This window comes from Fundulus heteroclitus, chromosome 21, assembly GCF_011125445.2.
Source record: "Fundulus heteroclitus isolate FHET01 chromosome 21, MU-UCD_Fhet_4.1, whole genome shotgun sequence".
NCBI classification, from domain to species: Eukaryota; Metazoa; Chordata; class Actinopteri; order Cyprinodontiformes; family Fundulidae; genus Fundulus; species Fundulus heteroclitus.
Window position 1 is genome coordinate 18,450,444 of NC_046381.1, and position 22,961 is coordinate 18,473,404.

Here is a 22,961-nt window from a genome sequence, read left to right on the forward strand (position 1 = left end):
CAATGATCCCACACACACTGAAAATGGTTTTGGAATGGATAAACGAGGCTAAATGAACGGACTACTCTGTAAAAGACAGCAAATGAGTGGCCAAAAATCCGAGGAGAATTGTACTAAGACATTAATAATGACTACAAAGCTAGATAAGAAACGTGAAATCAAGTATAAGTTGTGGTGTAGGTATATATTTGAGCCTGCACCTATAACGTGTGTATCCCCTTATTGCTTTTAAAAACACAACTTGATTTGTTTGTTGCAGGCACAACGCAGCAGAGCTTCTCTGCCCACGACGAGTGCACGCCAGCGTGTAATCAGAACTGGAAAATGCACGGAAACGAGTGGGTAAACGACGCCATGTCTGACCTATGAGGAGGCTGAGAGGAGGCGAGCAGGACGGGAACGCCGCGAGGAGCTCCGACACGCTGAGGCTCGGCTCTCGCACATAGAGGCTGTAGTCCGAGGCGCCTTGCTTGCTGCAGAGCTCCTGCAGTCTCCTCCTCTGGCCGCTGTCTGACGTGTGCTCCACCAGCGCCCGCAGGAAAGCCTCCACAAAACACAAAAAACACTTTGTTCATAACGAAGGTTTTATCCACAGAAGCAAATGTCAGTGCATTAAATGACACTACAGACGAACGTCAAAAACTACAGCAGAAGACTTTGATTATAGACTAGTTATGCGAGTTTAATAAATGTGGCACTGCCTCAGCCGTTATTAAAAGTCATTAAACCTGAGCGAAAGGCAGGCTTTTAATGCTCAAACAGAATCCTGAGAGCCCATTACGGTAATCAGGTATTGAGTTTTAGTTGGGAAAGCCATGTTAAAGTTTAAAATTAAATGCCAGATAATTCTGAATTATTTCCTTTCCAAACCGTAGGCTGTGTTTTCAATTAAAAGACTTCAAATGGAAGCACTAAAAAAAAAACTAATTTTGAAGTGATTATTCAACTTCCCTCTATACCCGTGAATCAATTTAAAATGATAACCAGAGTTGGGGGGAAAAATAAAACATTAATTACGCTTAAGTGGGTTGAATAATCTCAGGCAGGTTAGAGTTGTGTAAATGCAGAGATTCGTTGGATGCATTCACTGCGTTGTGAAAAATCAGCTGCAAGAACATCCAGGGAAACACAAATTTATACTGAAGTTTTAAACTAAAATGATCAGTTTTACTGACTGAAGAACAAAGTCGAGACGCACATCACCATCACTGGAACGGGATCCTGTTACTGTGATTCCTGAGACGCAGAGGTGGTTATCTTTCAGCAAATCAAAGAGCATTTAGTTATAGCATATTTAATGAGTTATTAAACTAAATAGTTTAAATGAACAATTGTTTATTAAATGGGATTGATAACTTTCCAAGTCAGCAGATAGGAGTTCAAACATTAATTGGAAGCGTAAGAAGCATTAAAATGGATGTTTTGGGTTTTTTTTGTGGCACAAAGAAACCACTACTAGTATAGACAGTGAGTTCCTCATTGGCCAGATAAATTTGGGTCCTCATCAAGTCACGTTTCAGTTGTTTTACACTTGTTCGTTTGTGCTTTGGCTGCAGATACGGACAAGTTTAGAGTTTTTGTAGAAATCTCTCGACCCTGTGAAGATCGACACACGTGTGCCCTATTTGAATGTCAAGTTCTCTTGTCTTTCCTGTTTTGAAGATTGGCTTAAACAGCTGATGTTTTGTGTCACATCATATTTATCCCCTGTATAATTAACAAGTCATGGATAACTGATTTAAAGTTCCTACACACCAATAATATGTTCAACATTTGGCAAAGCTCTCTTAATCCTCAATAATACATCATATGGACATTTAGCTATTGGATCTCTATATTAAAATAGAAATAGCCACATGTTAACGTATATATATATATATATATATATATATATATATATATATATATATATATATATATATATATATATATATATGCAATAAAACTGATCATTTTAACCAGCTTGCTTTATCTTTGTAACTTATTTTGTAATTTCTAAGTACTGAACTGCTGACGCTCTCCAAGATAAACATTTCAAATTGTGAAATGATACTTTCATGATAAATATGAACATGATTCAATCTTTAAAAATAATGACTACAGGACTACAGGTAGGTGTTTTGAGATCTGCATTAGCAAAGAGTAAAACAACAATCTCCAAAAATAAAACCTGCAACAAAAGGCTGAAACTCGTACAGAACACATTCCCCGGCCAGAGCCTCAGACATTTTTTCACAGCTCAGGACTGCCACATTTTGACATTTTCACACTCTTAATGCGATTTTAATTCTACAGCGCCACGGGCAACCTGAAAAGTTTGATGAATATTTTAAGTTCAGCCCCAGACTCGGTAAAGTCAGCCTTCACTGCGCTTATCAAAGCAAAGTTTGAGCTCCTGCCTTCCCTAACAAAGACACTGAGCTCCAGTAGCTTCAGTCACTAAAATGATAAGAAACAGCTACATTTTGATCACATTACATAACTAATTTCATCTACTCCAAATGACAAGAACAGTTAAAGTTTGCCAGTTATGGAGAAATAAATTTACGTTAATCCCCTAAAAAGAAACAAGCAGGATGTTCCAGAAGGAGTTTTTTTTTTCTACTTTTAGCCTTATAATTACAAACTAAATATAACCAAGAAACAAACAGCTCATTGGATTAAATCATGAGTAACATAGTAACTTTGTTTTAGAAACTTGTTAAAAACATATTAATGTTATAATTTACACCTTAAGGCAACTTTGAGGACCGAGGCTGTCCCCTCAGCACGCAGTTTGAGTGTCTTTGTTTTACACCAGGCAACTAATTGCATATTCACGCTTTAGTAAAAACAAAACCCAGCCCAAACACAACTGGCTTACTGATGCACGCCCTGTTCTATAATTACTTTTTATTAATTGCCCCTTTTGCTTAACTTAAAGTGATGTAATAAAAAAAAGCATAATTGGCTGCTGAAATCGGTGTGTCCTCTTATTGTGGTTGCGACAACACGTACATGTTTAAACTTGAGTAAACTAGAACGGAGCGAGCGCCTGTAGAGCAACCTTGGGGCATGCAGTACCTTCTTAGGAACGCTCCTGATCTCAAGGCACCAAGTGAGCAGGAACAGCAGCGGGACGTTCTGGGGGATGTGCGGCGGCACCTGAGCGCCTTTAAAAGGGGAGAAAAGAAAATCTCAGAAGGAAAAAAATAACCTTTTTTAACCAAGAATCCTTATCAAAAAAGCATAAATTAACATGAGATTTGCTGGATCATGTTCATATAAAAGAATGGTCCCTAAATCAAAAAGAAAAACTTTAGTGATCTTGCCTTTTTTCTTTGTATCCTCTCTTAGGGTGATCTGAACGCGATGGTTCCTTTGGTCCTGAAGGCCGAGTCTGTGGAGCAGCTGGTCCACCTCTTCTGCCCTGTTTGGGCAGAACACGTCAAAAGCATCTCCAGGCTGATAGGTCAGGGATGGGCAACCCTGGTGACAAAAAAATGTATGTAAGAACCAGCAGTCATATCCTTTTGTCAGAACAACCAAACTCACAGAAACTTCCCCACCTAGTTTGATTTCTAAAAGGCCTTGGAATAAATTCATCTTTTCTTATGGTAGCATAATGTAACACTGAAAACTTAGACCGTTTGAGTAGATTTATTCATTCGGGAAAAAAAGCTGCTGAATATAACATATATTCCTGTAAAGCAGATGAGTGTAGATCTTCACAAATAAGGAAAAAGCTAAATGCATCAGAAAACCTGTAGGGTGTGCTGAAGCGAACACAGCATAAGAGATTGAATAAATGTGCTCAAATTAAAGGTTGCAAGTTTCTAAAAAATTTCAGGGTGAGCTTATGCAACAAAAGATGAATTTACTTTTAGGCTTTTTTACAGATCTTTGCCAGGGGGGGGGATCAATACGCGGGGAGGCCACTGCATTGTGATGCTTACAGAAATGTCCAGTTCCAGCAGAAGGGCTGTCTTCACCGAATCTCCTTTGCTCAGCTGAACCGCCTTGGAGATGGGCACCTGATAAAGAGTCTCCTTGCTTGATGGTTCAAAAGCCTGGGGTAAAAAAAAAAAGAAAAAAAAGGTATTGATGGGATAAAAGGTGAAGTATAGCAGATACACTTGCTTATTACTCCTATCTTGAAAATTCCTCACCTGTTCCACAGCGTCCGTTTCCTGAAAAGTAACATCTAGGTATGGTGGAGGTAGAGCGGGGACGTTCAGTGAGGACTCGGAAAGCGGCGGCAGGGAGCTCCTCAGAGAGGCTGCCAAGGAAACGTGGGCGGCTCCTTCGCCGCGGGTCTGAGTTTTCGGTGTCGACGTGGAGACGGCGGAGGTAGGCCGGGACGTTAAACCAGCGCTCACAGCAGACGAAGCTGGCCTGGCATCAGAAACGACCGAAGGAGGTGCATATTCAGAGTCTGGCTCGCGGTTCTGTTTATCACCGATGCTCAAGAGGTTTAACTGGACGTCCGGTAAGGACGGGTCAGGGATTTCCCTGGCAGCATCGTCTCTATTTCCATCAGAAGCCATTTTTGATAAGGCGTCTTTAATGGCGTTCCACAGTCCTTCGAGCCAAGGGTCGATAACAAGCTCCAACCTTAGAGAAAACAGCACCAACAGGATTAAACACCACCCGCGGCACGGAGAAGAAGAGCGCGATCCGAGCCGGGCGCCTACTCACCCTACGCCGTCGTCAGCATACCCCGTCGGGTAGAACTGTTTGGCTCCGAGTTGCTGAAGGCGGCGTTCGATTGTCTTCCCGCAGTTGCAGAAATTTGCATAATTTGTGTCTCCTAAAGCTGGAGCCGACGGAGAGGGAAAAAAAGAAAAAAAAAAAAAACACTGATGATGCTCCGGGATCTGAGCTCACATTTGCCAAAACCACTGTTTTATAAAACGTTACAGAGCCGATTAAAGTTTGACGGACGACCGACACAAAGAATTGCTTGATGCCCTGGTGCAAAGGATGTACCTAAAAGTGCATATAAAAGGTGTTTATAGTGGTCAGGGGAGAGGGTCCTCTCCTTGATGCTCTTCACAAACCGTAGGGTATTGTCCGGAGGTTCCCCGTCTCCAGTGGTGGACACCACAAAGACTACTGGGGCCCTCTCCGTCTCCAAGTTGTACTGGAACCAGATATATTGCAAACTAGTTATTAGTGTTCCTCCAAAAAATTCAGGTGATTCAGGTAAATCCTGACGTTGTTGCGAATGGGTCCAAGAACTCAAGCAGTACAAGAGTTACATTCTGGCTGGTGTAAGACCGTTGGCCGATACCTTCTCGCTCTGGTCCAGGCAGCAGAGGTCTGCCACCAGCCCGCGCTCCTCAGCCTCCTCGGCGACGCCCTCGGCTATGGACTGAGCTTGACCCTTCTGAGAGCCGTACAGCAAAACAAAACGAGCTTTGGCCTCACGAGGCATGCTAGAAAAGACAGGGAGACATAAGGTCTTGTTTATCATTTTTATAAATACATTTAAGGAATCAATCTTTTTCTGTCACCACATTTTCACCGGAAGTTCCTTAGTTCCTTAGTCATACCTTAGTTTTGTCAAAAAAAAAGATCTATACATCTGTCTGAATAAACACTTGAAGGACGAAGCAAGCGTGAAACAACGCGCATCTGTCATAAACATGTTACTGTTTGAGCATAGCGTAAAGGAAACCCCTTCAAAAGTCACTTTAAATTATAATAAATACACAGTTTACTGTTCTTTTGCTCCAATGATAGATTATCAGGGGAAGTCAAGGGTACTTTGGCACCATTCCTTTAAAAAGGCAAATCCAGATGCTTTGAAAGAAAATAAGAGCAATTAAATAAAAGGTGAAAGGAAGAAGAAAACTAAAGAACAAGCGCATTAGAATAAATGTGTGACATAAAAGAAGAAACGACAGAACGTTACATCCACAACCTATAATGAACTTGACTGGGATTACATTCGGAAGGACAAATGTTTACGAAATGTTTATAAATGTGTATCTGACATGTATGTTTGCTTTCTGTGTTCACTCTGTGCAACCAGAAGCTTTCGAGAGTCTCCTTAATTAGCTGTTTAATTGTTCCTAATTTAATTCCAGTATAAACCCTGCTGTTCTGTTAAAGGCCTCGGAGGTTTGTTAGAGAAGATCAGAACAAACAGCGTGATGAAGACCAAGGAGCACAGCAGACAGCTCAGGGGTAGAAATACTGTGAAGCAGGTTATAAATCATAAAAAATATCCAAAGCTGCAAACCTCTCATTGAGACAGCCAGTTAGGGGCTGCAAAAAACTCAAGACCAGAGAGGAGGTTCAATGTCTGTTAAACTCATTTCTATATTGGGCCACTTTGGCATCATTAAGTCACTAGAAGGGCCGGTTGCACCTGTATAGATGAAACATTTGATTTCATAATTTCATTTCAGTTCACATAAAAATGTAAATAAAATGCACAGTAACATAAAAGTATCACCCAGAGGCCCAATTTAAACAGTTTATCTGCAAAACAAAGTTGATATTAGGATGAATTACACTTTAAACCCATCATTCTGCATCATTCTTTTTCTCTTTTTGTACATTTCTGGGTTGGTTTAATGTGGAAACGCTGACGTCTAGTGGCAGGATGCTGTTACTACACAATAAAAAAAATCAACATTCCCTAAAGGAGGCACAGTTTTAGCTACATTATACACTTTAAAAGGATATATGCTTCTACTTTATGACATGATATGCCTTTTTTGGCTCTTGAGAGGCAGAGAAATTGCGTTGAGGGGCCGGATTGCGCCCGCGGCCCTTGAGTTTGACACATGTGGTCTAGAAGGACCAGAGCCCTAAACATACAGCAAGACCTACTTTAAAAAGAATTACTTTAGAAACCTCCCAACAGTTAGTTTTACCATTTTAGGACAAAACGATTAATAAAACTGTATGTGATAACCACAACAATAAAATCCTCACTTTGTTTTTACTGCTCATCTCACACAGCCTCTCAGATGCTCAGTAAGATTAGGCTGTTCCGGCTAACAGAGAACACCAAGCGCTAAAAAACTACATTTATCATTTGTCCTTTATTTTGAATTTTTGCACAGAGGCTAGGACTGGACCATAGTTCAGTAACAATATAAGTCGATCGATAGACGTGTGGTCCGATAGCAAAAACAGGGTCCATAAAAAGTTATATGGATTATATGCATTCTAGCCTCTCATGTAAGGTAAGGCAAGGCACATTTATTTGTATAGCACATTTCAGTACAAAGATGATGCAAAGTGCTTTACATGATTAAAATATAGGAAAATAAAACAGAATAAAAGCAAGTTGGAATTAAATGTAGAAACAAAATAAAACATGGGAAAATAGAAATTAAAAGCAAATATTAAAAACAGTTGGACTACAAAGTTGAACTAATAATGCTTAATTTAAACTTAAATGTAGGTTAGTACTAGAGTTGTTATATCCTCCCAACAAATCACAAACACAAAACCCCCTTCAAAGAGTTCAATGAAACAGGTGTTCTTTTTTAAATACTTGCAGTTTTGGTAAAAAAGTTTGTTGAATAAAGGGTTGAGTTTGAATTCAGCTTCTGTGTCACTAGGTCGCTGAGCAACAGCATAAAATGGCTAGGGCTGCACTTAAGTATAGATTTGGAAATTTTTGAAGATTATCAAGATATGATAAGATAGGCTTTATTGATCTCACATTGGAGAAATTCACTTGTCACATCAGTTCAGTAATCAATAATCAGAAGAAGGTGCCAAAAGTAGGACAATGTGCATCAGTTATATACAGTGTGTCCTCGTTTATACAGTGGATCAAAAAAAGAAGTAGATAAGAAAAATAAGAATAAAAAAATACAAAATAGAAATAAGGCAGAGGATGTCTTATGTACATTCACGGTGACTTATATACATATGTATTGACATATATTCAGGTGGCAATAGCAGCAGAAGTCACTTCTTTCAGGATTATTGCACAATCTCGATCAATATGGTTTCTATTTTATTGATATGCTTGTTTTTCTATATTGCTTAGCCCTAATAGAAGCTTTTTAGAGATGTTTTTATTTGTCTACATGCAGGAGAAAACTACACGAGAGAGCCTCAGCCTCCAGCACCCTAGAGGCTGATCTGAAACATTTAGGCGTATGCTAGTGATCTCTGGAGAGGTCTGGTAAGGTGAGTCTCTTTAACTTGTTCCTGACTTCTCAGATTCCTTGAACTGCCAGTATTGTAGCTGGGGGTCTGCTTGTAGACTCGGTAAGACAGACAAAATAATGCAAAGCTTTTTGAGGTTTCCAGAGGGTTTTACAGCAAACAACGGGATGTCCAGCAAAGCCTTGATTAGGAGCCTCAGACACATTTACTTCAACCTGAACTGCAAAACACACATTTTTAAACTTGTTTTAAAATGCTTAGAGCCTCTTTTTACCTTCGATAGATAGATAGATAGATAGATAGATAGATAGATAGATAGATAGATAGATAGATAGATAGATAGATAGATAGATAGATAGATAGATAGATAGATAGATAGATAGATAGATAGATAGATAGATAGATAGATAGATAGATAGATAGATAGATAGATAGATAGATTGATTTCAGGCGATTTTAATAAAACTGTGATAATAATGATAACTGGGATGAATTTATATGCAATAATGATGCAAGAATTATCATACTGTCACATCCCTAGTTTGGATCAAAGCTCATTATTAAGTACCTCAGTCATACTCCAAACTTTAAACCAATTAAGAGTCAGTGTCCATGCTTGAAAACTGGTGTTCAAAGATGCCCTCCACCCAAACTACCTGAGGTTACTACTTTGTAAAGACAAAAAATAGCTAAATGTCAGTCTTTACAGCTAACAACAATGTACCGCAAAGGATTTACAGCTATAATCTCAGTGAATAGGCAGTTCTACCAGGTCTGAATACAAATGAACACCACACTATCCTGCACCATTATTTTTGCACATAAAAACGTTTTGAACATTCTCCTGCATACCGTGATTGCACATTGTTTTTCTCCTGCATTGTTTACATTGTTGATCACTGCTGCACTTTATATTGTAATGTTGCCGTATTCCACCTGGAATCTCACAATACTCTTGTAAGCTGTATGCAACGAAATTTCATTCTGTATGCACTCTGTACATACAAAATGACAATAAAGTTGTCTAAGTCTGATGTTTCATCATTTCACCATTTTCCTTCACTTTCATGATTATGCACCACTTTGTGTTAGTCTAGCACAGGGGTGTCCAGGGTACAGTCAAGAGGCCCTCGGCTGCTATACAAACATGGCACCAATTTGGTTTCACACCTCAAGGTTGGAGGTTGATGCAGTGGGGAAAAAAAGAGATCTTGCTGTGAGATCTTTACTGATGCAATGCTTTTCAAAGAAGATCAACATTAAAGTCTCGCAAAAATGAAAAACACACCACAAATTACTCATCTTTTGTCAGTCAGATGTTTTGCCTTTAATTCAATTTCATAGTAAAAAGGAATCAGAAACCTTTAGTGACTTGCACTCAAACACTTTAGTGACTTTCTGAAGTAAGAGTAACCCATTTCCTGTTCTTTGAACCCGAGAATAAATTTAAAATATCCAGCCAAAGATAATAGGAAAAAAAATAGTTTTGAATCATTATTTGCAAGTTCTTTGTTTTGTTTGTTTTTTTTTTTTTTTAAAGGCAAACCTGGGAGATGTTATGTTATAGATCAGTAATAATTTACAGCTCCCCTTTCTACAGAAATCAGACAGCTTTATTTTATTAAAATATTACACTTTACTTTTATTTGTAAGAAAAAAAAAAAGCATTTTGCAAAAAGAAAGAAATCTTAATTTTTGGCCCTCAATAATGCTCATATGGCCCATGTACGTGGCAAACAGTTTGGACGCTACTGGTCTGGCACATTAAAGCCCAATAGAATGCATTAATGACTGGTTATACCATTGACAATATGTAAAGTAGTTCAAGGGGCGTGAATACTTTTCCAAGATCTTGTACATAAAAGACAATAAAGTAATCAGATTAAAAGATGTTTACCAAACAGTAATATTTCTGATTAATATAGGTTTCTCCATCCTTAGAAACAGCAAATAGGCGCCAGGGGGACTTCTGCTCAGTTTTTCTGAAAACGTTTCAACACCTGTCCAGGAGTTTCTTTCAGTTCTTGTGGCTCGCAAATGAGCAAGGACTACTGGATAGGCGTTGAAACATTTTCAGAGCAACTGAGCAAAAGTCCGCTTGCCTTTGATTTAAGCCTGTTTGCACTGATATGCACCCTTAGTGTTTATCTTGTATAGTTGTGGTCCTAAGACCGCTGAGAAAACCTGCCTTTGTTAAGCCGAGAGGATCTGAGAGGTAGAACAGTTTGTATGCCTTACAATCATTTTCACATTAATTCATGACCACTCAGTCCCTTATAGGCGAAAAACTAGACTAAAAACAATCCCTCCATAAAACAGAGAGACAGTTCAGTAATGTAAAGATGGAGTAACATGATACATTTTCCTTCTGTTACTTATGTCTAAATCTGTAACTACACCCCTGCTTTGGCATGGAGCGTAAGCTCATGGCAAAAATACTTAACACCTTCAAAGTGCATTTTTAGTTTAGCCACACCATAAGTTGCATTTGAAATTCTGAAGTTTATTTATTTATAAAAATAAATAAATAACCAGTTTCAATTACAGCAACGAGCATGACCAATTAAACAGAACCGCTACTGATCGATGACAACAGATAAAAATCAGATCATCCACTCGGTTTCAGAGAGTTGCACCAGACCGATCCTCTTACCAACATACTTGAACAGACAGCCCCAGAAACACTTTCCTAGCCGGGTAGAGCCTCCGCAGCCTGGCCGGAACCATACTACCAGCAATCCGGAAGTTGCGTCTGACGTTCACGTCGACAGCCGCACACACACAGACGTCTGACAGAAGTTACCATAACAGCACACGTGGGAGCAACATTTCTAGATGTTGTCCCTTAAATACCGAAATGAGAGCACCCACCGTACACATAAAACAAAGTTAAAGCACGCCATAAACTCGAGTAAACTGATTTTAACTCCGGCGGACCGTTGACTCTTTACGTAAACATTTGGTTCCGTTCGTCCAAAAAGTAAATACTATTTTCCAGTTTCCGCATAACATACAATATAACTAACGGAAGCTTGTTCTGCAGAGCAAGTCTTACCTTTTTAACGTGGCTTTACTAATTCACTTCGTCAACACCTTTACGTGGACTCTTATTTTTCTCTGAATTCACGCGAGATCAGTGCGCGTACTGAGATTGAGCGTGAACGGAATGAACCAAGTTGCAAAAAAAAAAACAAAAAACTTTTTCTTACAATAATATTATTCTTTCAAATGGCCGTCATAACTAAAATATTATATTTATAACTCTTATAATTTGCGTTTTTATGCACCGGAGTGCACTGTACCTTTATGAGACCGTTATTTAGCATTCGGTAAGGCGCATTTCTGAGTACTTGGTTCCGCCCTCCCCGCCCGTGGAGCCTTCCAGAAGTCGCCGGCAGATCTGCGCGACTTGCAGTCCAGTAACACTCCAGCTTAATATCAGTAAAACTCGCTTTTCTAACTGCTGAGCGCCTATCGCGTCTCCTAAATCCTCCGTCACCATGTCCTCTCTGGGCACTCTGGCATTTGATGAATATGGCAGGCCCTTCATCATCATCAAAGACCAGGACAAGAAGACTCGGCTAACGGGCATTGACGCATTGAAGGTACAATGGGCTAGCTAGCCAAAAAAAAGCTAGCATCGCGGCTAACGAGTTGTCCGTTATACCGGTTCATTTTTTACTGGGGTTGAGTACAAGAGGGGTTTATACATAAGGGCTTGCGTCCATGCTCCTATTAGCCGCGGAAAGCCAGCGGAATGCGCAGTAGTGTCGCGACAACGCTAGCCGGATTTGCAAGTGGTCATGCTAGCATGGAGGCCCATGTGCTCCGTGCAAGGCGTTCAGCCAGGGGGTGTTGCTTCGCAGAAGCTCTGCCCACAACGGTGCATGGTGATGCGCATTGCCTCTGTATAGATCAGCATCCTGGGTGACAACTTGTTTAGTGCGGAAAATGAAATATTAAATTGTTTGCTAACATGTAAATGCTGTTTTTGTTTTTTTACAGTCTCACATTATGGCAGGCAAAGCAGTCGCTTCTACGCTGAAAACATCTTTGGGACCGAACGGTACGTTGAGCTGTCATTTCAGCTGCTTAGATGTTGAGTGTTTACTGTGGGGCTTTATTATAAATCTCTATCTATTTTTTTTTATAATATACATGGTTAAAGATATTAACATCCCTCTATAACGATTCTCAATCAGGTCTGGACAAAATGATGGTTGACAAGGATGGAGAGGTGACCGTCACCAACGATGGAGCCACTATCCTCAGCATGATGGACGTGGACCACCAGATCGCCAAGCTCATGGTGGAGCTGTCCAAGTCCCAAGATGATGAGATTGGCGATGGAACTACTGGAGTTGTCGGTGCGTTACCTGAATGCTTGACAGTGCATCTGAATGCCGTCTGCTAGAAGGATTGGTTCAGAAAACAGTGGCAGGGACACATGAATACACATCCGGTAGGGCTGCCGGCACAGCTTTAAAAAATAAATAAAATAAAATAAATCTAAAATAAATCAAAAGCAGTGTAATTTCCTTTTTAAGCAGCCACATTTGACATTGGATGCAACAAAAGTAACACTTTATACTCTAAAGAAATCTTATAGGTATGCTATGAATGTCAGGCATGATGGGGCTGAACCAGAAATGAATAAGTAGAGACCTTCATTCATTTTGCAACCCGAAAGGATGAAGTAGCTCTTTCTATCAGATCCATTGCAGAAAGTAACCTCTTCCTGTTATTTGCAGAACAGCTAGCTTTAATGATTGCTTCTGTCTTGGTTATTTTTGTTGTTGTGGCGCTGGTGGCCCTTATTTATTGCTTGATATGTAGCAGGAAGGGGAAGGAATGCACCAAATGGGTCGGGTTGGAATCAAACCATTTGATGTGGGGGGAGTAACGCTTTGGTACTTTAGAAGCGCTTTAAAAACTAAAGGTGTGGGATCCATCATGCTCTGCTTCTATGTTAAATCAATGATCCTTGAAAGAAGTCAGAACTCTGTTTTTATTGTCACCTAACCTGAAGCCGGAACTGAACATCGTTCTCATACTGAAGAACATGCATACACACATAGGGAGACGTGTTTTAAATGTCATTCTTGCATTCCTGGTAAAGCTGGAATAAAAAAGGCATTGCCAGTTTTTTTTCCATCTTTTAATTCAGTCCACATGTTTATTTTATCTTTTGCTTCTCTAGTGCTGGCTGGAGCGCTGCTGGAGGAGGCCGAGCTGCTGCTAGACCGAGGAATCCACCCCATCAGAATCTCCGATGGTTACGACCAAGCTGCACGCATAGCCATCGAGACGCTGGACAAAATGGCCGAAAGTTTTCCCTGCGACCCCAACAACACCGAGCCCCTCATCCAGACCGCCATGACAACGCTGGGCTCAAAAGTGTAAGTCACAGGGTGCTTGGGTTAAAGATAAAAGGTTTGATAGAACCTTTTATTGTCAAGTTACACATCATTCTGTTTTCTGACTCAGTTGTTGGAGGGGAATGAGTTTTAAAAATGCTATGTTTAAATGGTGCTTTCTTTCTAGAATTAACCGGTGCCACAGACAGATGGCTGAGATCGCAGTGAACGCCATCCTCACCGTGGCCGACATGGAAAGGAAGGATGTGGACTTTGAGCTCATCAAGGTGGAGGGCAAAGTAGGAGGAAAGCTGGAGGACACACAGCTCATCAAGGGCGTTATAGTTGACAAGGAGTTCAGCCACCCTCAGATGCCCAAGGTACACATATGTATGAAAAATGTAGGAGGAGAAATCCTTTTAATTATCTGCTTTTAATCTCTCACTCGCAAGATAAAAATGAATATTTTGGGATTTATTTTAATCAGATTAGGAATTAAACAGGATGGATAATTTGTTCACCCACATGTTGATTTAATTTCATCATAACCGGACTAATAACTTTCTTTTCTTCTTCCTTTTTAAGGCTATAAAAGATGCTAAAATTGCTATTTTAACCTGCCCGTTTGAGCCTCCAAAGCCCAAGACCAAGCATAAGTTGGATGTGACCTCAGTTGAGGACTACAAGGCCCTCCAGAAATATGAAAAAGACAAGTTTGAGGAGATGATCCAGCAGGTAAACACCCAAAGTGACTCTGCTTGAGCTGATTATTGTAGTTGTGGTAATAACATAAGTCTTCTTGTTAAGTCATTCAGTTTAAAACATTGTGTCAACTTTCAGGTTAAAAGCACTGGTGCTAACTTGGCCATCTGCCAGTGGGGCTTTGATGACGAGGCGAACCACCTCCTGCTGCAGAACGAGCTGCCGGCTGTGCGCTGGGTCGGTGGGCCGGAGATCGAAGTAAGAAATGGTTAAAACGTGCTGAAACCCCCCAAAGTCACGCTTTCCTTCAACTTTTCCCCCATTGATTGTGGAGTATATTGTTTATATTTGTGTACTGTCCTGCTAAAGCGTTTGCTTTGCTTCTGGTGCAGTTGATAGCGATAGCCACCGGGGGCAGGATCGTGCCGAGGTTCTGCGAGCTGACGCCCGAGAAGCTCGGCGCCGCCGGCTTGGTGAAGGAGATCTCCTTTGGCACGACCAAGGACCACATGCTGGTGATCACGGAATGCAAAAACACCCGGGCTGTGACCATTTTCATCCGCGGCGGCAACAAAATGGTGAGTGCCTACGCCGCCTCGCCTCGCCCTGCAAACTGGGCACTTACTGTGCCGCTCTTTTATTCACTCCTTCGTGTTTCTTTGTAGATCATCGAGGAGGCTAAGCGTGCTCTCCACGATGCTCTGTGTGTGATCCGCAATTTGGTCAGAGACAACCGTGTCGTGTACGGAGGCGGGGCGTCAGAGATCGCGTGTGCTCTCGCTGTGAACCAGGCCGCAGATAAGGTGCGACTTAGACTCTAGATTCAGCAGAAAAGTCTTGATGATCACCAGGTTAGCTGCTTAGAGCTTTTATAACTAATGTGTGGTTCCTTCTACAGTGTCCATCATTGGAACAGTACGCCATGAGGTCGTTCGCTGATGCTCTAGAGGTCATCCCGATGGCTTTGGCTGAAAACAGCGGGCTGAACCCCATCCAGACCATGGCTGAGGTCAGAGCCAGACAAGTCAAGGAGAACAACCCTTTCCTCGGCATCGACTGTTTACACAAAAACACCAACGGTGAGAAGCTTGTGCTTTGTACTCTGATCTAAATTTCCCCATTGAGAGAATTTTTTTGATTTTATTTGTTGATCTACCGACGTGACTTTCAATCTTATCCTCAGTTTCCAACAGCCCTGCTTTTAATTGGCTTAATTGTTTATTGGCTTTGGTTTCTCCTGGGCAGACATGAAGCAGCAACACGTGATCGAGACCCTGATCGGCAAGAAGCAGCAGATAATTTTGGCTAGCCAGGTGGTTAAAATGATCCTAAAGATAGATGACATCCGAAACCAAGGGGAGAGCGAAGACTGAAGCTCTGAAGGAAAGCGGTTCTGGTGTGCTCTGCAGGGGATGAACGTGTGAGCCGTTCCAGAGGTCTTTGGCACTTCCTCAAGCTCCGTGTCCACGTCGCACTGCGTGTTGCTATTTATCATTTGATACAAAATGTTCAAGCTTTATTCGTTACAAAGTCACCAATAAAACGTTGCTCTGCCGAAATTTCAACGTGCTTCACTTTTTATTGAGATGAAATAAGTGCTAGTCAGTGACATTGCATACTCAGTTTTTATTGTTTATAGTGTTTCTGTACTGCATTCAGTCTGATTAAGGCATACATTCACGATGGTTAAAATATTTTTTCATAAATGATTGCATATTCCCCAACATAAAAACATCTGTATCACGATATAAAATCAACCCAAAAAAAATTGGTATAACCCATCTGCCACATTTAACAATCTGGTTCTTGATATGGTTTCTAAGGCAATATTTGCAAATGAACAGCAATATTTGATCAAGCTTTACATTTACAGCCTCGTTTACATCTCGTTCAGATGTACTTTTTGAGCCAGTTGAGCATGTCCTTCCTTGCCTCCTCGATTTGGGGTTTGTCAGCTGGGTTGATGTCCTCCCTCTTCCTGTGGACAAAGCCGTGGGTCTGTCCAGCAAATGTCTTCACCTGGAAGTCAACGCTGCATTTCCCCTTCAGATTTGCCTCCAGGGCGCTGACCTAAAGAGCGGAAGAATGAGTGTTTGAGCACACGGTGGTCTTGCAGTGGTATACATACAATAATTGAGAACTCCTTTTTGCATTTTCTCACACTGGAGCCATAAACAAAATATATATATATCATTGGAGTTTTTAATGTGATCGAGCATCAGGAAGTAGTACATTACTGGAAGTTTAGATCAAAAGTCCTTTATAGGACAAACCTGACCCAAGATGACAGCCACACAAATGGTGACTATATGAAACAAATGATGCCATTAAAAAAAAAAAAGGCCCTGAAGAACAGCTGAAATTCAAAATGCATTTTTATGATACCTCTACAGTCATTGTTGGATGAGTATTTAAAGAACCTGGAGATTGTTCCATCATGATGGTGTGTGTGCTGCTAGAGTGGACAGAAGGTTACTAAGGAAGTATAGATTTAGTTATAAAGATACATGATGTCTGAAGATGTCGGACCAACTATCTGAGGATGAACTGATGAGTCAGATAATTTGCATTTAAGAAGCATAGAGAAGCATTTCAGAATCAAGGCTCCATAAATGTATTTAATTTGCAAAATGGGGCGGTCACGAATGCTCAGTTGGTTTTAAGTCTGGGGTTTGTCTGATCCCCCTCGAATATGCAAATATGATTTCATCTAAACCGGGGGTGTCAAACATACGGCCCGCTGAACAATTTAGTCCGGCCCGGTGGCTAAATGCATTATCATAATTCCAAAAAAAAAAAAAAAAAAGGTGAAAGAAAGAGGAGATAAAAGAGAATGATAAAACAGTTATTGAAAAAAAACATGTACTTCGTTTAATTGAAAATCTGCAGTTCCTATATAGTCCACGAGGGGCGCTGTGTTTTAATCAGCAGATGGTAGCACTGAGCTTCAGATGTGGAAAATTGATTTTAAATCATTTCTTAATTTTTATCTGTTTGAGGTATTTTGTCGTGCAGGAGAGTGTTTTTAAGTTCTAAAAAATGTGAATAAATGTTTTTCAACATTGTACAATCACTGTGATCAGTTCTTATGCATAATGCACTTAAGTAAATGTTTAACTGAGTAAAAGTATTGTTGAAATTGCACATACTTTCTTAAAAACGCTGAAGTTATTCATAATATATTGTGTAAAAGTGAAATTTATTTAATATAAAAATCAACAGCAAGTCCACATTTATTAGTTCTATTTAATCTTGCAATGAGTTTACTCGTGTGGCCCTCTTGAGATCAGATTAAGCTGTATGCGGCCCCTCAACCAAAATGAGTTTGACACCCCTGATCTAAACCCTTCCATTGGCTGTACGTTTAAAACTAGTTTATCCTGTTGGAAGGTGGATCTCCATCCTAGTCTCGTCTTTTTGTGCCTTAACAAGCTTGCTTTCAGGACTGCTAATGTTTAAGCCGCATCAGTGTTTCCATCAAATCTATCTAAACAGCTTTTCGGATCTAGAAAAAAAAAAAAAAAAAAAAAAAAAAGTAAAAACAGCATTATGGTGACGCTGCTGATTTACAGTGGTGAGGGCTTTAAGGGGGAAGTACAGCATCAGTTTTCACCCACAAACGGAAATATGTCGTGTCACTATGAACACGGGAATTACAAGGTTGATCAGTTAAGTATAGGTTGGTGTAGGAAAATAATTAATATTTTTTATGGAGGGCCATAAGAGCCATTACCCAAATAAAGATGTCATTTAAAAGATAGTGATATGCAAGATAATTGAGGACTTTAATTAGGAAATAATTTTTACAGTTTCACTGTGATTTCAAATCATGTACAATGATTTCACTGGATATTGAATTATTTGGTCTTCCCGTTCTGCGTCGCGTCATGATCTCATCCATCTATCAGCCTTACCCATCAAAGAATTACTGTGCAATAAACACGGGGATTGTTCAGCATAGCCAGTCAGATATTAGGGTGTATTCAGGGAGCTGCAACCCTTTAATTATTTCGTGAAATTTCAGGAAACTGTCTAAATGCTGATGTTGTTATATCTGATTTTACCTCACAATGATTTCTAATTTTAGTTACAATATAAATATAATTAAATCAAGTTAATTAAATGTAGTCATGCTTTAAGCAATAATTGCAAATTTTTGCATATTTAATAAACTATTGCCATTAACGAACAACCATAGATTTAATATGTTATTCATTCATATATTTATTTCCAGTGCTTTGTGCATGTCAGCCAAAAAGTTAAAAGCCTTCGTCCACGTGTGCCCTCTACATATCTGTGTGCCAGGTGTATGCCGTCATTCAAAAACGGCTTTCTTTGACGGGTCTCGAGAAGCATTCACTTGCAATGGGATTAATGTAAGGGTATGAGTAAAGAGGGGTGAATACAAACGCAAGCTGCCTTTTAAAAAAATAACTCTAAAATTACTGATAACCCAATTATTTCATTTCCACTTTACAAGTAGCGTTTCTCTGTTGTATAAAATTCTAGTGATATGCACTGAGTTTTATGGATGTAATGTGAAGGGGATATTAATATTTTTGTAAGGCACTGATGAAGAGCTCATTTTAGAAGCACTAAAATGACTATTTTAGAATGAAATCTAAAGATTATAAATTGTGTAAAGTTTAGAAAAAGTACGCACCTGGTCAAGAGGGATGACACTGTCGTTTTCTGCAAAGATGAACAGCGTCGGGCTCTTCAGCGCGTACCTGTCCTCCCTTTCACGAACTATACCTGCGCAGTAACACAAGCCCAACCCGCTCTTAACCCGACTCGAATGAACAATGCTACATATGCGGCAGATTAAAGAACATACCATAAACTGACACCCCAGCTTTGATTTCTGGATAAAGCAAGGATATGTAGTGTGTCGCAACCCCTCCCCAGCAAAAGCCAACGGTTCCGATGCGTTTGGCTCCACACTGCTCCTTCAGGTACTTCAGCACAGCATCAACCTCTCTGGGAAGGTAACGACCATCAGACTCGGGGCATTTTGTTAAAGGATTAAAGACAAACATTTACCCACATGATGCCCAGCCGTGTTCCACCTAAATAACCGGAACTGGGAGTCTACGCACCTGTTAATGTCTGTTGGTTTCTTGTCTTTGAGCCAGTCCTGGAATGTGGACCAGTCTTTGGTTGGACTCCAAGGTTCCTTCCCGACAAAGAAGTCTGGACAAACAGCACTGCACAGGACGAAATGTGCAAAGTGAACACCACTGCAACTAATCCAACAACCCCCAACGCCTTTTATGGGTCCACATGCAGTACCGAGCTTTACTCACATGTATCCGTTGGCAGCCAGCATATCAGCCATGTATCTGGTGTTGGGAAGCTCCCACCCAAAGATGTCTTGGATCACAATCACGGCCTTGTCCGACGCGCCGGAGGGTTTCACCACGTACGCTTTGAAGTGCTCGATCTGGACCTCCTGGCCCAGCCCTCCGTAGTCAGACCGGTCACCAATATCACAGGGGCATGGCTTGGCCTCATTTGCCATCTAATACCAAACACAGACATAGTACCATCACGGGGATTCAAAGCGTCCCACTTTGTCAGGACAGAGGTTTTTTTAAGAACAGGGGACAAAACACATTCTGTAGTCCGGTTCTTTTACACGGCCATTTCCTCTACGTAGGGTGACATTGCATGAATTTGTTAAAAGGAGGTGGAGCAAATAGGAATAACTGGGTTTTATCAATTGGACATTACTGCTTCAGACAGCTGGAGTCACATTATTCCATCAATTATTTACTTCTGAAACCACTGGGTTTGTCCTAATGACAAACGGAAATATGTCGTGTCACTATGAACACGGGAATTACAAGGTTGATCAGTTAAGTATTGGTTGGTGTAGGAAAATAATTAATATTTTTTATGGAGGGCCATAAGAGCCATTACCCAAATAAAGATGTCATTTAAAAGATAGCGCTATGCAAGATAATTGAGGACTTTAATTAGGAAATAATTACAGTTTCACTGTGATTTCAAATCATGTACAATGATTTCACTGGATATTGAATTATTTGGTCTTCCCGTTCTGCGTCGCGTCATGATCTCATCCATCTATCAGCCTTACCCATCATCAAAGTCTGTGGGCAGGAATTACTGTGCAATAAACATGGGGATTGTTCAGCTTAGCCAGTCAGATATTAGGGTGTATTAAGGGAGCTGCAACCTTTTAATTATTTCGTGAAATCTAAGTTGTTATATCTAATTTTACCTCACAATGATTTCTAATTTTAGTTACAATATAAATATAATTAAATTAAGTTAATTAAATGTAGTCATGCTTTAAGCAATAATTGCAATTATTTGCGTATTTAATAAACTATTGCCATTAATGAACAATCGTAGATTTAATATGTTATTCATTCATATGTTTATTTCCAGTTTTATTAAATAAATGTGATTTATTAACAGGACTGTGGCACATTTGGTTCTCCCTACTTTTTAAATTCCAAATGCAATTTTATAGATCAAGATGCTTTCTTTTCTTCCTGACCTCTGGGCTATTTAAAAAGAATGGCTAACTTGTTTGTTTTTTTTTTGTTTTTTCAAGTTATCTGCTGCACTCTGACAAAGTCAGTCACCACTCCTTTCATCAATCAACATATACTTTTCAGACTACTGGGTGTGCTCTGATGACAAAAGAAACAGGCATTTCCCCCCTCATTTCATACTTGAACTAGAATCAACAAACGGTTTATAAAGTATTATGCTTTTGTTGGCATTTGTTTCTAATGAAAGCACTACAGTTGCAGAACAAGTGAGTCGTTAAACGACCCAAGATGGTGTAATTAAGGTGAAATGTTAATGGCCTGCGTGCAACAGATCCCAATGCATTTGATAGAGCAGGACTAACCTTCCTGTGGTCAGCCTTCTTTGCTCAATGCTCTTGATATCATGGTCTGAATCACATGAGGAGGTGAAGCCCATAGTTTAAATTTTGGGAGGTGTTCAAGACAAACAGGGCTCGATTGTAGAAGGGAGAAAGAAGGGAAGTCAGATGGACTGTCAGAGGAAAGTAAGAGAGAGAGAGAGAGAAAGACAGCAGTAGAAACAAAAGGAACAGTTCCCATAGAAGTGAACTAATTAAAGTAGGTCACTTTATTCATTAATCCCCTGCGTGGATTTAAGAAAAAAAATATATTCTTGCTTTTTAACAGTTTCAACAACATGGTGGAATGTGGCTGTTAAAAATGCATTGCGTATTTTCTCCATATTTGTTTTTACGGTAAAAAAAAAAAAAAAGGAAAGAAAAAAAAGAAAAAAGAAAGAAAGATAAGAAGAAGGAAATGTAATTTGAGAACTATGTTTTAGTAAACTGTCTGGCGGCAACGCTTCTGAACTTTATATAGGGAGCAGTGTAAATCAGTCTGTGAATAAAACCTCAAATTTTTTCCAATGCCACCACCGCAGAATAAGAACTGTAAATCTTGTAGCAAAATTATTAAATTAGGATTATTAAAAGTAAAAAGTTACCATGTTACGCAACAGAATGACAAAGCGCTTTGCAGGACAATCTCAAACAATTACCTACTATTTACATCCGATGTGGGGAATAACTTGATCTCCAAACATCGCTGCAGCTTTTCAAAAATCATTTTGAACTGATTTAGAGACGTTACTCACCGCGTTGGCTTTTTGTCTTCTTCCCTGTGGGTTCGCAAAGAGCAGCAACAGTTAAAGTGGGCGGAATAAGAGGCGTAAAGCTTCTGCGCCACTATTAATGGGCCGCTACGGTAAATAAAGGGTGGCCTGTCACGTGACAAACGTCAAGCAGGCAACACGTTTTGGCGGCCGCCTTCAAAATAAAAGCACGCGTTCTTCGCGCTGGAGGACAAATAATATTAATTTCGGAAATAAATTGCATTCTCTTGTATAAATATGCTGGTGTTAAATGTTTGTCAATTTTTTTTTTTTTGCAGCAACAAGTAGCGATTTGAGCTTAGCAACACGATATTTCAACTGAAGATATTTTCTGCCCTATTTACCCAGGAAGAACTGGACTGTACAGAATTGCTTCTGTGATGAACTATTTGATCTGGTTAACTTTGAAAATTAACAATATGCTTTTGTTTGAAATTGCCTATCAGACAGATGTCACGAACAGAGATTGTATTTTTTCCACACCTAAAACTAAAACTAAAATTGATGGATTCATTTAAGTTTTGGCCTCTTTTACGTTTTATTAGAATCGTTCAAGAAAATAAAACACTCGGCATAAACATTGTAAAAACTTTGGGTTCTGAGAATACACCAAACGGTTCCCGCTGGGGCAAGCCCTTTAGGTTCTATGAGGCCCTGAGCACAATTTACTTTGGGGACCCCAGTGCCATGTTGATCATCTGCAGAAAATATTTGACCAATAATGCCATGAGCAGCGAAAATAAAAGCAGTTAAAGATCAGATTAACTTTGCAACACTTTTAAACTCATTCTGTTCACATTATATGGGAAATTATATTTTACATTAGGTTATATTTATGTATTAAAAAATTATTTAGTCTTTTTAATTAAATGGAATAATCTTCTATATCATATAAAAATAGATCTGAAGGATATTTTTGTTCCTTAATCATTGAGCTCTTATTGCGTAATTTATAGAATGGCTGAGGACTGTGAATACAAATATTTGTATTGTATCCAACCCTTTTCTAAACCCACTTATTCCTGCAGAGTCAGAGGTGCCTATCTCTACTTGTCACTGGGCGAGAAGCAAGGCGCAGCCTGGAAAGATCACCAGTAGAGCACATAG

The 22,961-nt window shown here is 39.8% G+C and overlaps 3 protein-coding genes across 6 annotated transcripts in view; 1 reads left to right on the plus strand and 2 right to left on the minus strand.

The window, feature by feature from the left end:
* mtrr (5-methyltetrahydrofolate-homocysteine methyltransferase reductase) overlaps positions 1-11,262 on the minus strand; it is a 48,024-nt gene extending 36,762 nt beyond the window's left edge. The window contains exons 1-10 of one of the 3 annotated variants that reach the window (XM_036125816.1): positions 11,177-11,195; positions 10,775-10,849; positions 5,273-5,417; positions 4,969-5,122; positions 4,678-4,795; positions 4,149-4,593; positions 3,936-4,049; positions 3,312-3,468; positions 3,064-3,152; positions 364-544 (exon numbers count right to left, since the gene is read on the minus strand). In XM_036125816.1, coding sequence (XP_035981709.1) covers positions 364-544; positions 3,064-3,152; positions 3,312-3,468; positions 3,936-4,049; positions 4,149-4,593; positions 4,678-4,795; positions 4,969-5,122; positions 5,273-5,417; positions 10,775-10,848 — 1,477 coding nt within the window. In that variant the 5' untranslated portion in view covers position 10,849; positions 11,177-11,195. Of the gene's footprint in view, positions 1-363; positions 545-3,063; positions 3,153-3,311; positions 3,469-3,935; positions 4,050-4,148; positions 4,594-4,677; positions 4,796-4,968; positions 5,123-5,272; positions 5,418-10,774; positions 10,850-11,176 lie in introns of those variants that run through there. The other 2 variants (XM_036125817.1, XM_036125819.1) reach the window with 2 other exon arrangements.
* Positions 11,263-11,511: 249 nt separating this feature from the next.
* On the plus strand, positions 11,512-15,745 carry cct5 (chaperonin containing TCP1, subunit 5 (epsilon)). Its single transcript, XM_036125820.1, has 11 exons — positions 11,512-11,726; positions 12,127-12,187; positions 12,324-12,488; positions 13,322-13,520; positions 13,666-13,858; positions 14,064-14,213; positions 14,319-14,438; positions 14,573-14,758; positions 14,846-14,983; positions 15,079-15,259; positions 15,426-15,745. Exons 1-11 carry the CDS (start codon positions 11,622-11,624, stop codon positions 15,551-15,553), a joined length of 1,626 nt encoding a protein of 541 aa, XP_035981713.1. The 5' UTR covers positions 11,512-11,621; the 3' UTR covers positions 15,554-15,745.
* Positions 15,746-15,786: 41 nt separating this feature from the next.
* On the minus strand, positions 15,787-21,968 carry cmbl (carboxymethylenebutenolidase homolog (Pseudomonas)). 2 transcript variants are annotated; one of them, XM_036125822.1, is made up of 7 exons: positions 21,837-21,898; positions 21,067-21,112; positions 19,487-19,701; positions 19,280-19,387; positions 19,018-19,160; positions 18,844-18,935; positions 15,787-16,250 (listed from the first exon to the last, which is right to left on the minus strand). In XM_036125822.1, exons 3-7 carry the CDS (start codon positions 19,699-19,701, stop codon positions 16,071-16,073), a joined length of 738 nt encoding a protein of 245 aa, XP_035981715.1. In that variant the 5' UTR covers positions 21,067-21,112; positions 21,837-21,898; the 3' UTR covers positions 15,787-16,070. The 2 variants fall into 2 exon arrangements, with proteins under 2 accessions (XP_035981715.1, XP_035981714.1); XM_036125821.1 differs by lacking the exon at positions 21,067-21,112 and having other exon boundaries at positions 21,837-21,968.
* Between the last annotated feature and the right edge of the window lie 993 nt (positions 21,969-22,961).

What these genes read in the sequence shown, in the direction of transcription:
- cct5 (XM_036125820.1), top strand. Translation starts at nt 11,622, where the DNA reads ATGTCCTCTCTGGGCACTCTGGCATTTGATGAATATGGCAGGCCCTTC. An exon ending in TCGGTGGGCCGGAGATCGAA is followed by an intron (nt 14,439 to 14,572) that starts GTAAGAAATGGT and finishes CTTCTGGTGCAG; the next exon opens with TTGATAGCGATAGCCACCGG. An exon ending in TGAACCAGGCCGCAGATAAG is followed by an intron (nt 14,984 to 15,078) that starts GTGCGACTTAGA and finishes TTCCTTCTACAG; the next exon opens with TGTCCATCATTGGAACAGTA.
- cmbl (XM_036125821.1), bottom strand. Translation starts at nt 19,701, where the DNA reads ATGGCAAATGAGGCCAAGCCATGCCCCTGTGATATTGGTGACCGGTCT. An exon ending in CTGGCTGCCAACGGATACAT is followed by an intron (nt 19,388 to 19,486) that starts GTGAGTAAAGCT and finishes CGTCCTGTGCAG; the next exon opens with TGCTGTTTGTCCAGACTTCT. An exon ending in GTGTCATCCCTCTTGACCAG is followed by an intron (nt 16,251 to 18,843) that starts GTGCGTACTTTT and finishes TCCGCTCTTTAG; the next exon opens with GTCAGCGCCCTGGAGGCAAA.